Here is a 13,941-nt window from a genome sequence, read left to right on the forward strand (position 1 = left end):
GTTTTCATATAAGTAACTTTCAGGGGAGATGTGGTTGACTTGACCAATGATTCATGTGAAGGACCCTCAGATTAATATGTTGTTAAAAGGATTGGTGTTGTTGAAACGTTTTCATAAATATTCACGGCAATTTCTGTGACTTATTTTTGTGGACCTGGCCGCTTGTTTCTTTAAATCTGGCGACTTTTGCTGAAACTCAACGCAGTCAGATAAAGGACAGTTTTAATGCCAGGGTGCTTAGCTGGAGGAAATCAATAGCCTACAATATATTGTAGGCTAAATGATCTATCAAACTAATTGTTTCTGCTGTTAAACTATGATCGAATTGGATGATGAGCTGAGCTGATTGCGACAATAGGGTCAATATAATTGGAGGAAATAAATAAATGATTATAAAAAATCAGAAAAAACAGATCTGATATGGTATGGATGCATGGATTATATGCCTATACATGGATGGTGGCAGTATAAGTGCATAATGGTGCCTATACGATATCTCAGAAATATTGGAAGTGTTCACTTCTAACATTCACAAAAACATGAGTTTTTGTTACATTACAGACACCAATTTGCCATTTTGTAAACAAAAGGGCAGAGCCATGGGCTGTCCTTTTATAAGGAGGGGGAGGGACTAGGACAAGTGGGTGGTCTTAAAGGAGGAGGCGGAGGGACTGGATTAGGTGGGTGGTGCTATGGTTAAACTCACGCATACCTAATGAACTGGTGGGTGTGTCCACATAAAACCATCATTTTAACAAATACTGTACACTTTTTTGAAAAAATTATACCTCATATACACCTAAATACACCTGATGATCATGTTTAAGTGTGGGAAAAAATCACGGCACTCCATCTTTAAGTGATTCCCAACAGATTTCCACACCTGTTGTTTTGAGAAGCTGCTTGTTTCGGGCCACTCAACATCCTGTGTATGAGGCTCGTTAGATGCGCCCTAGTCTCTGGAGTCAAAGTGTTGACTCACACTCAGATTTGCCTTCCGTCATAGTCTATGCAACGGAAGCGCTGAAAATGATCAGGACTAAAAGTTAAAGTCATACTGTGTAACAATTCAATTAAACAAAAGTTATCATGTTCATGTTTTGTATCCCTCTGGATCCAGGAGCACCACCGATAGTTTTACATCACTTTTTTCGCCATGAGAACCTGGTAATTCAGATATAGATTTGATATAACTGGTATATTTCTCCCAGTAACCATTTCACATAACACTATTTGTAGTCACGCCATAATGATGCAGGCACCGTAAATATATTTTTTATAAAAGTGAATAAATACCATTTCTGACAATATTGTTGCTTTCAAAATAATCTTGGTGCTGGCATTCATTTTGGAGGAACTTGTTTAAAACTGAATTCTGGGAATCCCAGTTCTAGCATAACACTTCTGTGTTATTAAAAGGACTGCTAATGGATGTTACACACAGTATGACTTTAACTTACTGTATCTTTATGGTGTCACCTTACATTTTTATCCATTAACCACTTAAACCCGTTGACATGGGGTCCTCCAGTGGTCTTGCTCTTGGCCCTGTCATTTTTGCCCTGCATACTAAATATTTTAGCTAAAACTAGCAGATAAAGCTCACAATATTGTAAGGTTGTAGGCCTGCTATTTTCACAGAATGTTAGCATATTATTATGAAATGAGGCTGGTTAACAGCTGGACTTGGACAGGGTCAAAACAACAATAAATGGAGATAGGTGAAAGATAGGCATTGTTTACTGTATATCCTGTTACCCAAAAATGGTTTATTGTACTAGCAGCACTGAAGCCTTGAAATGTCTTGGCTTGGACTAACGTAGGCTTTTATTTGATTTCATGAATGAATAAAAACAAAAACTAATATCTAAAAGTACCATAAACAGATTTAAAACAGGATTAAGTGTAAATAGTGATGCATCATGAATAATCCTATGAATGAACCTTAATCTTAACGCCCTGACACTGAACGCAGCAGGCATAAACCACACTCACTTTGAACAACCGCTGTAGCCACACATGACTCGCACAAAATGCTGTTACTTACATTCCTTATGATTGAAAATTGAGTACCTTTCAGGTTATTGTCATTGTTTAAATTGCTTCAGGAAGTCACAGTTTCGCTCCCTGAATTTGGTCTTATGATTTAGTTCAACTCAGAATTGACTGAGCACTTACTTTCCTCCTCAGTATATGTAAGGGAAGATCCTGTAAGGTACACGTCGACAGTATGTCTCCCACGCCAGACCATATTTGGTCTGACATTGTCTTTCATCCCGTGCTTCTCGGTGGATCAGCAAGATGGTAAAATACACAACGTAAAAGTAAGGCAGAAGATGGGAGAATCCTACAAACCAAATCAGAGAACAGGGATTAATGGTTTATGGTTTATGGAAGCGGCACAGTGGGTTAAAATTCAGGGACAATAAAATAGATACAATATAATGGATTATTTTTTAAATGCGATCTTTGAAATAATATATTATAGGATAACATAGCCCATGTTATCCTATAATATAACATTCTAGTGTCAAGTTCTAGCTCTAGTTTCAGAGCTAAAACTAGAAAAAGTGCCCTTCTGGGCACAGGTCTCCACCAGGATTTCTTCCTCAGCCTAGTGGGAATATGCGTGCACAGTTTCATCGCAATCGGACGCTGCGTTGAGGAGTTGTGGCGATTTGTACAGCACTCCTGTGAACTTTGGAAGCCAATCTTAACCAATCAGGATGGAGTGTGAGAAATCTGAAAGACCGGTTTCGTTGAATGGCTCTAGAGAGACTGTGTACCAATTTGCGTGATGTTTGGACAAAATCTGTAGGTGTACTGTGCAAAAACTTGTTTTGCACAAAGCGGCCTCCTGGTGGCGCTATAACAGGCCGTTCTGGAAAGTTTGGGGCAGAGGTTCATCGTTGGCATCCAGGGAGTGTGTGTGCAAAATTTGGCATCGACCTGGTTGTTTTGCACAAAGCGGCCTCCTGGTGGCGCTATAACAGGCCGTTCTGGAAAGTTTGGGGCAGAGGTTCATCGTTGGCATCCAGGGAGTGTGTGTGCAAAATTTGGCATCGACCGGGTTAACGGTGGCCGAGATTAGCTGCTCACGGACACACGGACGGACGGACACACACACGGACGGACGGACACACGGACGGACGGAGTGCAAAACATACTCTCCCCACATGCCTTCGGCCTGGTGGAGACAATTATGCCTAAGCATGTGCAAGTATTGATACATTCAAATAGGTATATGTATGTGTGATGGACAAAATGTGATTTTTGAATTGTTATCTAGGCCTGTCAAAATTATTACATAATCACCTAAATCACAATTATTTTAGATTTGTTTAAGTAAAGCTATTACTTTAAGTATAAAGTAATGTTATTTGTCCTATCTGACCTGTGCAAGTTTTGTTTACAAAGCCTAAGAGCCAAACAATCTTTATTTGTAATGTTCCAATGTTCAATGACAGAAACATAATTAAATAATTAATCACAATCAATCATCAAGTAAATGTGTGTCACATGCTTGTACAGTAGCAAATCTACGTAGTGTATGGTTTTGTGCTGACTCACCACAGGGTAGAGTCCACGCCAAGGCCATCAGAAGGTCACCCAGGTAGTTAGGATGACGAACCAGGCCCCACCAGCCAGACACCAACAGTCTCTTCCCTGTTGCCGTGGCGATTGTTTCCAACTCTACAAGGACACCATTGAGAGGCTGACCATCTGAATCGCAATCCGTGTACCAGGAGCTACACTTGGCGGCTCACATGTACAGCAAGCACAAATTGCACAATATCTGCTCACAGAAACCTCCTATCACCACGTTCTAACTTGGGTTTTTTTTTTGGGGGGGGGGGTTTTGTAAGTTAAGGCCCTACTTGATCATACTAGAGCATCACAAAAGCATCAAAAGTAGCAGATATGCAAGCTCGAAACGCTGTGCGAAGCGGCATGTTTTGGGGTTGTAGATCTTCTGATTTTGATTTGAATCTTCTTTATATTATAATTGTATGGTCCATTTTTATAACAAACTGTAAATGCATTTTCTACCATGCTACCGGGTTTGATGTGTCTAGGTAGGTTTGATTGATTGATTGATTGAAAATGTTATTACAGTTTATAGAATGGGTACGGTTCAACGAAAGTACAGATCAATACAAAATCTGCTAAGAGGATAAAACCAGAAAAGCACTAAGATCCGTTTACATAAGGGTCCTCCATATTCAACACATCAGCACATTTAAAGACATGCAAATAAAATATAAAGTTCTATGTGAAAAAAAGAAAAGAAAAAGCATCACATTTATGTGAAACTTTATGTGTAAGAAAGAACCTATAGAGTGTGTGACATCATCATACCCGGAAGTTATGCGGGGACACCTACTGAGTGGCAAAAAAAACTACTTTCTCGCCTTGACTGGCCAAACATCCAAACAGAAAAGTCCTATCTGATTGACAGCCCACACATCCAAACACAAAAGTCCTATCTGATTGACAGCCCACACTGTACATCCAAACAGAAAAGTCCTATCTGATTGACAGCCCACACATCCAAACAGAAAAGTCCTATCTGATTGACAGCCCATACATCCAAACAGAAAAGTCCTATCTAATTGACAGCCCACACTGTACATCCAAACAGAAAAGTCCTATCTGATTGACAGCCCACACTGTACATCCAAACAGAAAAGTCCTATCTGATTGACAGCCCATACATCCAAGCAGGAAAGTCTGATCTGATTGCATTAAACAACGTTAAACGACGTTAAACTCACTTTATGCATGCACATACCCTCTATTAGTGATTTTCCCAAGGTCTGAATAGCAGAAGATCCGCATCTGAATATGTTCAGTGTGAATGTATGAAAACCTGAATAAAGCAGTCTTCATGTAGAGAAGAAAGAAAAGAGGCATTGAGAAAGAGACTATAAAGATTCACTCACTAGAGACACTGGGGTGCGTGGGGTCCCGACGAAATTGGTTCTTCTCCGAGTTGGATTTTCTGAAAATATAATACCCGACACCTAGCAACAGGAAGGAAATATACTGAACGTTAACATGATTCTAATTGATGTAAAAAAAAAACGAATAAAAACAAATGCCGTCATGATAAAATGGTAGACCACTCACTGATTACCATTCAAACCAATTATGACTGCGGCTCCAAGTGCGCTGAGGGACTGCGGGTGCACGACTAGAAAAGCAGCCTGGAGGCTGTAGGTAAAGGGAACCCAAGCCAAGTCCCCAAAGGCCAGCATGAAGCCAAAGCCATCGTGTACAATGTCCATGGTAGTGAGAACAGCTTCCTGTTGAACACAGAGGTGCATGAGAGTGGAGCACGTCCTACATGTACCTGTATCAACACTGTAATGTATAAATACTCGGTTACAAGTAAAAATCTGGTATTACAAATGTTTGAGTAAAGGTATAAAACTATTGGCATCAAAATATAATTCAAGTACTAAAAGTAGAAGTACTACTCATTATGCAGAATGTCCCATTTCACAAAATGTATAAAAATCTTTTGAAAATAATAGATCTACAAGCTCAGGTATTTTCAAATAGCCAAAGCCATCATGTGCCCAATTGGCCATGTCATTATAGGTGAAAATGTTGTGAGCTTGTAGATCAGCTATTTTCAAATAGCCAAAGTATTAAATAGTTGTTAAAGGAAAACATAAATTAGACTTGGATGGGCCTCTCACCTCATTCCATAAAGCATCAGATACATACAGCAGCTGGAACAAATTTATCAGTATCATGGCCAGGGAGGGGGAATCCCTTAGCTCAACCTCCTTCATCAGCATCCCGAAGTTTACGACCACCTGATTGGAATAAAGTACAAGAGAATACTGTTCAATAGAAGTTAAGTTAATCAAACTTATCGATTTTCAAAAATAGCAAGCCTTCAAGCTCACAATGTCGCATCGCAATGAGAAATATACAAAAAAGTAAAAAAAATATGGCATAAATGATTAATCATACTAATACATTTAGTAGATTATAAAAAACTATTAGAATGTTTTTGCATTGATTTGCACTGGTTGATTATTTGATTGATCAAAAAAGTAATTGATAGAATCATTGCAAAATAATCCATAGTTGCAGCCTTACTGTTTAATGTATGAAAATAAAAAAACAATACATAGACTTGATTGTCAAGTGGACTTCTCTAGAAGACTGGTGGACAAAATGTTTGGAATACTTTTCAACACTACAACAAGCTATTTTCATGACAAGCAACTCAGCGGTCGATGCAGTGGCTGTTCAAAGGTAACTTTGAATGAATGAAAAACTTTATTCTGAACAAATAATTAAAATAAGTGCAATATAGAAAACAAAAATAATATTCCCAAAGTATAAACAAACAAAAAAACAAAAAAAAACAAGCCACACTGGCCGCAAGTATAATTATTTTTTTCTCTTCTTTTTTTATTATTATTCTTTATTTTTTTTAACTTTTGTATGTTCAGAAAGTTGAAGAAAGTTGAAGTAAAAAACGTATATAACCCTACCCCTTTATAGCTTAATTTCAGCGTCATCGCTTGACGTCATCTCATAACTACCAACATGGTATAAACTAAAAAATTCACAACAGAGAAACCAAGTACATTAAATAGTGTAATAGTGTAAGTCATTGTATATGCACTATAATATATTCTATTCTATATATCATATTATGATCAATAAAAAATAATTTATATATTTCATATAATACATACATATGGTATATTAATATACTAGTCCTTACTCTTACCCGTTCTGATATATTTCAACTTGTATAATATATTTGTGTGTGTGTGTGTGTGTGTGTGTGACTGTGTGTGTGTGTGTGTGTGTGTGTGTGTGTGTGTGTGTGTGTGTGTGTGTGTGTGTGTGTGTGTGTGTGTGTTTTTTTATGAATAAAAACAGCAGTATAACATTAAAGTATTCTTCCAAATGCATGGTAGGGAAACGTTTTCATGGCAAGAGCAAGGACCGCAACATTTACACTTATTAGCCCACAGAGCCCCATTTGAAAAGTATCAAGGACCCCCAGTTTGACATGCACCTATATATGGACAGTCGCACAGATCCAATTTGCAGGTGGATTTGCGTCCAAAACGGTCTCAATTGTGAGCTTTGGCTTGAGAGAACTCATGGCTTTTGCAACCTGTGATGTTGTGAGCTTGTAGATTAGCTGTTTTCACCGGAGCGTGCGCTGTAGCCACTTCACGCTGTGTGTGTGTGTGGCTTATGTTCAAGACAGTTGTATCTCGTGTTGTGTTTATAGCGAACTGAAAACGGCCACGCGATGACGCACGCGCACACATACGCACGTGCGCACTCACAGCTTAAGTAGTTTACACACACACATGCTCACAGCGAAAGTAGTCTGCACACACACACACACACAACCTCTGTGTTGGCTGGGGGCGGTGTGAAAAAGGGTAGGTGCGTGGAAGAATGCGCTAGGGTCCTTGAGGCTGTTCTTCGTGGCATGTTGTTTGTTGTATGTATGTAGTAATTAATTTGTGTCGATGCGTAGGCTACTGTTGGGTCCGAGTTGTTTTCCTTGTGTGGGTCTGATGCATAGGTCTGATGATGCCTGCCTGGGGGCGGTGTGAAAAAGGGGAAGTGCATTGGAGAATGCAAGGGGAATGTTGCGCCGGAAACTGTGTCCCAGTATATATACTCTAAGGTCCCAGTATTAATCTGTGTCCTCCCAACATGCATTTCACTGGTGACACGTGATTTGCGGGGAGATGAGTTGTTCAGTACCCCCCTTGTGGCTGCGGGGGGTACTGCGCCCAATTCACTAATAAATTCATTATTAATAATGAATGTGTCAAATCGAAAAAAGGGCTTCGTTACGCCCTCCATATTCATAATTATGGTCAATGCCTGTGTGAAAAGTGGGAGTGATTGGTGCAGGCAGTAAGGAGTTACGCCACTGTTTCTGACAGACAGACAGACAGACACACACACACACACACACACACACACACACACACACACACACTCAGACATTCGGTTAATTATAGTATGATATATATATATATATATATATATATATATATACATACATACATACAATCAATTAAGTACAATTATCTAAATGATAAGTCAGTGTTTTGTAACTCTTCCTCTCTATACCTCTTAACCCATTCTGACCTGAGATCAGATTCATACGAGGTTTCCCACTGGACACACACTGGTCTGATGAACCCATTCTGACCTGAGATCAGATTCTAGAAATGTCAGTCGCTCTTCGATTTTTCAAAAATAGCAGACCTACAAGCTCGTATCGCGCCACTCGGTGGCGCGATATGAGCTTGTAGATCTGCTATTTTTAAATAGCTAAAGCATTACGTAATGCTGACACCAAAATGGGTGCCCGTTCAGAATGGGTTAATAATGTATTCTTTATATATATTTTTTAACTGGTTCACACTTGGGCATTGCTTGAGTTCCACATGCAAACTGTTCCATAGTTTTACTCCACAGATTGAAATACAAAATGATTTAAGTGTTGTCAGAGCCACTCTGGTAACTTTAAACATAGGCAGGGAAGCCTGAAAGACTATCCGACCATCTCGGCAATTATAGCAGTTAAACGGAGAAGCTCTACTTGATGCTATCCAGTGGTGGACAAAGTACAAAGATAAAGGTAGATACATAAACTCCTGGTCAAATATTACTCCACAAGTGAAGGTTGCTCAATCAAATTAAAGTACAGGAATATTTGTATTTTTCATGTGACGATCACAGTCTGTCACAGTCACCAAGAGTTCAGGCTAGTTGAGGAGCTTGGGACCATTCAGGTATCACACTTCTTCATTTTCTGATAGGTTGGCCATTCTTTCTTCCTGTTCTATTATCTCTGTTGATGGCAGGAAATCATTATTGCGACCTTTGGTCGCAGATTACTATGAAAAACGGCAAAATTAAAGTCCTACCCTACCTGGACCCTCATCATACGCTGTACGCTCAAGACACTGCCCCCCGCTGCCACCCTTAGATCTCCATATATGGAGCTGACATTCCATATGTTGATCTGACCTCATCAAAGCATGTGCACTCAAGACACACTCCATAAATGGCAAGAACAGAATTCATTCTATATGTTGATCTGACCTCAGATGACAAAACGCCAGCGCTCGCCAAGCAGTCTGCCATCACCCAGGCTGATGCCCTTTAGGGTGAGTTCACTTCTCCCCCTCAGGGCGTCTTACTGGTTAAAAGAAGAGATTTAGAGTACATATTCACGCTCTTAACACCTTCCTGGCAATAGACAGATGGAACTAGCCCAGGCAGGGGTGAAGAGCTGGCCGATAAGGAGGTAAATTGGCCATCAAACTCTATGATGACATGGTCAAGAAGAGGCCAGACTAGGCATTTGTGTCTGAAATACTCTTCTACAGTTTCTACAGGAGCACTTGTCCTTCGCATGTACTGTATCTCCCAGTGACCCTCATGGGCAACATGACAGAATCCACATATTCATTATTGTCTTCAGCAGAAAGCAGAACTATTTGCTGGTAGATTCTGCCATCAGCAGAGATTCCTGAACAGGAGCAGATGTCACAGGAAGAAAGGCCAAGCTCACAAGCAACCAAGAAGTGTGATCCTTGAATGTTCACAAGCTTCTCAATTAGCCTGAATAATATCAGTTAATAGTCTGATGTATAATAGTATGTACATTCATTGAACAGAGGTGATTTTTCTGAGAATATAAACCAAGACATGGGATGTGTGGAATTGGTCATTAAGACATTACTCATTTCCGAGTTAGTGCGGGGAAGACAACCGTGAAACAGGGAATGACATGCATCATGAATCTTGCTCCCGTTTCAAACCAAGCGCCACATTTAAGGTCAATAATAAAGGCTTGCTTCAGGCTGCAGGCAAATCTGATTCTCAAATCTTATCTTTAGGACTGAATATTCAGTTATTTGCAATTGATTAGGACTGAATATCCACAGTTATTTGCAATTGATCAGATTTTTGTATTCAGGCATCATTGACCTACCATTGACCTACAGTATCTGCTATGGTTGCTGTGGTAATGAAGTAACGACATAGGCGTGAGTAAGGCTTAACTTATACTCTGCAGCACAACTGTGTGGCTCGCTGGAAATATCAATCTACAACAAGCTTCATCTGCCATGTTCAGAAAGTGACAGATTTTCAGCTTTTCAGAATTTCCTGCATTTTTACTCACCCAGCCAATCAGACCAGGTCTTAGCTCACAGAAGTATTTAAGGTCAAAGTTTCCAATGCGGGGGTTTAGCTCTCGTCCCATAAAGAAATCATACAAGGGGTTTCCTAGACAGGACAGGACACAGGGAATAGGAACAACAGAGAAGCCACATGCTGTAAATAACTAGTAATTTCCATTCTAAATTTCCAAACCATTACTTTCAAGACATATATAGTATTCATTTAAAACACCTAAAAAATGATTAGTCTGCTTTGCTATCAACTTGAATGAATGTTTGCCTTTATTTAACCCATTTAGACCATATAGAAGCAATTATCATTGCTGTCGACAGAAACCTCTATGTTTTTATGTTTTAACTTTTGTGTTTTTTCATAAATTAACGACCTACTTGATGATAATACAGCATCACACAAAAGTATCTAAAGTAGCAGATCTACAAACTCGAAACGCAGCATGCTGCGTATTTTTTAGCTTGTCGATCAGCTACTTTTTTTTATTTGAATCCCGAAAAGGTCTCCACCCGACACAGACGATATATACATATACTGTATATATTCAACTAAAATGACACAGAGGCTTGAAGGTACAGTATAACAACGTATAGGTGTAAGTGTAACAGGCCTAAATGGAATAAGTGTGTGGTCAGTGGTTTTCAAAGTATTCTCACCTGTGTTTCCACCAACAGCGAGTGCATGGTTAGGTGCCCAAAAGGAACGTATGTAGAGGTAGAAGGAGAGAAGGTAGGATGTTCCAATTGAACACACTGCCAGGGGCACCAGAAGCTCAAATAGATAACCCAGAGGTGCTCCCAACGACAGCAACAGCATCAGCAACAAAACAGTGATGCACAGGGCATGGAAGCCTGAGGGAGAGAGACAACATGTAACGTTAATGTCTATTATATTAAACAAATGCTAACGTTCTGACAAACAGCCTTATATAATGCTGTATTACATACCCTGAAAATGACACTGAAGACGACTGTCAAAATGTTGGTGTTTAATAAACCCTCATTGCATAGTGGCTACGAGTTGTGCGACTGATTTTTGTTTTTTATGGGTTTTTTGTGGCTTTCGCCTTTATTTTATATTTTTTATGGAGGGACAGACAGTAGGCTGACAGGAAATGGGGAGAGAGATGGGGGGGGGGGTGACATGCAGTAAAGGCCGTCGGGATCGGGAGTCGAACCCGTGGCACACTGCCAGACTGGATTACCTGCCAAGGTGCCTGAACCGCTGAGCCACAGCCCAGGCCTGTGCGACTGATTTTTGGCTTAAGAATAGTACTTAATAATTAATAACAATACATAAGGGTGTATATAGACATAACAAAACATGTTATATAAAAATTTAAGAAAACCTCCAGTGAATAGCATAGAAATTCTGTTGAAAGGAACCATGAGGAATTTATGTATATATATTTGGCACTGCAATGTTTAAAAGCATTACAAATATAATTAAAGCAGATCATAACAAACATCATAAAAGCACAATATCACCCCAAAACCCCACCATACCATTTATGGGATACTTGAGGCGTGTTCCATCCCTCAGTACTAAGCCCTCAGATACCTACAGGTAAACATAGTCAAATCAAATCATTGCATATATTACACTACAGTAATAACATACACACCACATGCAAAATATGCCCAAACTAATATTTTACACAAAGAACTATTGGTAAATTACAAAGTGTAATTTACAAATTAAATACTGCTAGCGTTAATTTGTGGGTTGTGATTTTAAGCAGAAACAACTTTATCTTAAGTAAATAAATGTAATCCCAACTTTTTATACCTTTCCCACTGGTAGCATATACAGGAAGGCATGCAGGGCCAACCAGCCCAGCAGCAGTTTGACTGCTATAGGATCCCAGAGGTAACTGGGAAGGACAGGGGGCCACTTAAGCACACTAGCCTCCGGTGATCGACATACGCTGAGCAGGTAGAGAACAGTCAGTGGGAGGAAGATAGGAATGCACGTTGCACCTGAGAAAGAACACAAGAGATGAATATGGGGGGGGGAAGTTCAATACGAGAATTCTGTCCTTCATCTCTCCCTCTTCGTCACACACACACACACACACACACACACACACACACACAATATAACTAAGGCAGCCAAGCCTATAATTATCCTAAAGCAGTGGTTCTCAAACTTTAATTTCACCTGCATAATTCTGAGTGTTACAGACATGTACGCCGGGTTGTCTCTCAAGGAACCCTGAGGGTCACTGGACCCTACTTTGAGAGCCACTGTCTTCTAGACTCTAGAGCAAAGATTGAGGTACTATAAAGCTGACATGTGCAGAATCTGAGGAAGCATCTTGTAGAGTGTAGACTCACCTAAAGTGCCTCCGAATTCCTTCTCTGTGGCATGAGAGGATCTGTGTTTGACCGATTGACTGTTCCTCATTATTGGTTCTCTGGGAAAATTACAGATTTCAAGCAACAAAATTAAGAAAAGGAAATAATGAGGAACTAATGAAAATAAATAGATCATATTTCACTTAGTTACAATTTGTTACAGCAGTGATAGTGCAGTGAAAACTAGTGCACTTCAGTTCTGAACAATCGCCTCCTTCAAATACATGTTTGATATATTAGGCAATGACCCTATTTTAATTCTAAAGAGATATGGCAAAATGTACGTTCCTGTCCCTGGTCATTAAAGAGCCCACAAAGAAATACCGTAGTCTTGGTTCCAACGCAACGTTATGTGACTATACTGCCTTATAGTTTAATACATTTGACTTTTCGTATAAATCTATCAATTTTGAACGCAAGGAGGCGATGTGAAGAATTCACTACCTTTACCTGTGGAGTTGAGCTGCTCTTTTTACAACGGTGTCCATGGACACGCGCATTTTAATAAATACACAGTTGTGGGTAAAAAGCCATATAGCCTACGCATTATTATTATTAAAATATTGCTTTCACAAGGACACTGCAATGGTGTCGTTGGCATTATTATTATTGATATATCGGTAATAATACCCACTGTTTGGACGTCTATATTATGCAACATATCAGATGTAGCTTGATCCATCACTTGAATGACGACACGGAAATGATCTCAGAGAGAGATGAGATCTCAGCGTGTAGCGAGCGATTGCGCTGCTTCCATACAGTCAAATACATTTAATTCACTGGAATAATCAGTAATGTGTGATTTTTAATAAAGCAATAAGTGGTGATGTCTTACCGGTGTAATGCATGCATGGAGCTGTGATCAGAGAGGAACTTGTGCAATGACAAAAACGCCCCCAAACAGACGTTGTCAGCATTGAATGGCCTGTAAGCCAATGAAATGCTTCCATGGTCATCAGAAGAGCGTGGAGGAGAACCTTTGGCCAATCATGTATGTATGTTGGATGACTGGCGAGGCTCGGAGGCTGTTTCACACTATATCTATGGTTTCACAACTCATGCTTCATAAATGTATTTTAAATCCTTTAACGCTGCGATCTGGAACTTATTTTGCTGAATACAATCTTATTTCAACCACTACGTACGCCTATTGATAAAGTATGTGTCATACAATTTTAAATAAGCACATCTGCAGTAGGCTGGAATGCTGGATATGGTCGCCCATACACTTCCATTGATAAATGTATAGCCTTGTGTCGACACCTACTGGTTGACAAGTAGTATTGCCTGAAGCAGGGATTGAGATTCTGTATGTCACCTACAGGCGACACTACAGTATACAGTATACTACGAATACTACTATACA

At 39.7% G+C, this 13,941-nt stretch overlaps 1 protein-coding gene across 1 annotated transcript; it reads right to left on the bottom strand.

Annotated features, from left to right (window-relative positions):
• Window positions 1–2,024: 2,024 nt before the first annotated feature.
• On the bottom strand, window positions 2,025–13,532 carry tm7sf2 (transmembrane 7 superfamily member 2). The gene is made up of 11 exons (XM_083788429.1): window positions 13,411–13,532; window positions 12,552–12,631; window positions 12,004–12,194; window positions 11,721–11,775; window positions 10,872–11,066; window positions 10,205–10,308; window positions 5,706–5,825; window positions 5,138–5,306; window positions 4,944–5,024; window positions 3,571–3,693; window positions 2,025–2,347 (listed from the first exon to the last, which is right to left on the bottom strand). Exons 1-11 carry the CDS (start codon window positions 13,425–13,427, stop codon window positions 2,187–2,189), a joined length of 1,296 nt encoding a protein of 431 aa, XP_083644555.1. The 5' UTR covers window positions 13,428–13,532; the 3' UTR covers window positions 2,025–2,186.
• Between the last annotated feature and the right edge of the window lie 409 nt (window positions 13,533–13,941).

The sequence above is a fragment of the Protomyctophum parallelum genome (genome assembly GCF_964188405.1).
Source record: "Protomyctophum parallelum genome assembly, chromosome: 1".
Taxonomy (NCBI): Eukaryota; Metazoa; Chordata; class Actinopteri; order Myctophiformes; family Myctophidae; genus Protomyctophum; species Protomyctophum parallelum.

What these genes read in the sequence shown, in the direction of transcription:
- tm7sf2 (XM_083788429.1), bottom strand. An exon ending in CCTCAAGTATCCCATAAATG is followed by an intron (nt 11,067 to 11,720) that starts GTATGGTGGGGT and finishes TCTCTCCCTCAG; the next exon opens with GCTTCCATGCCCTGTGCATC. An exon ending in GGCGTGGACTCTACCCTGTG is followed by an intron (nt 2,348 to 3,570) that starts GTGAGTCAGCAC and finishes TTTGGTTTGTAG; the next exon opens with GATTCTCCCATCTTCTGCCT.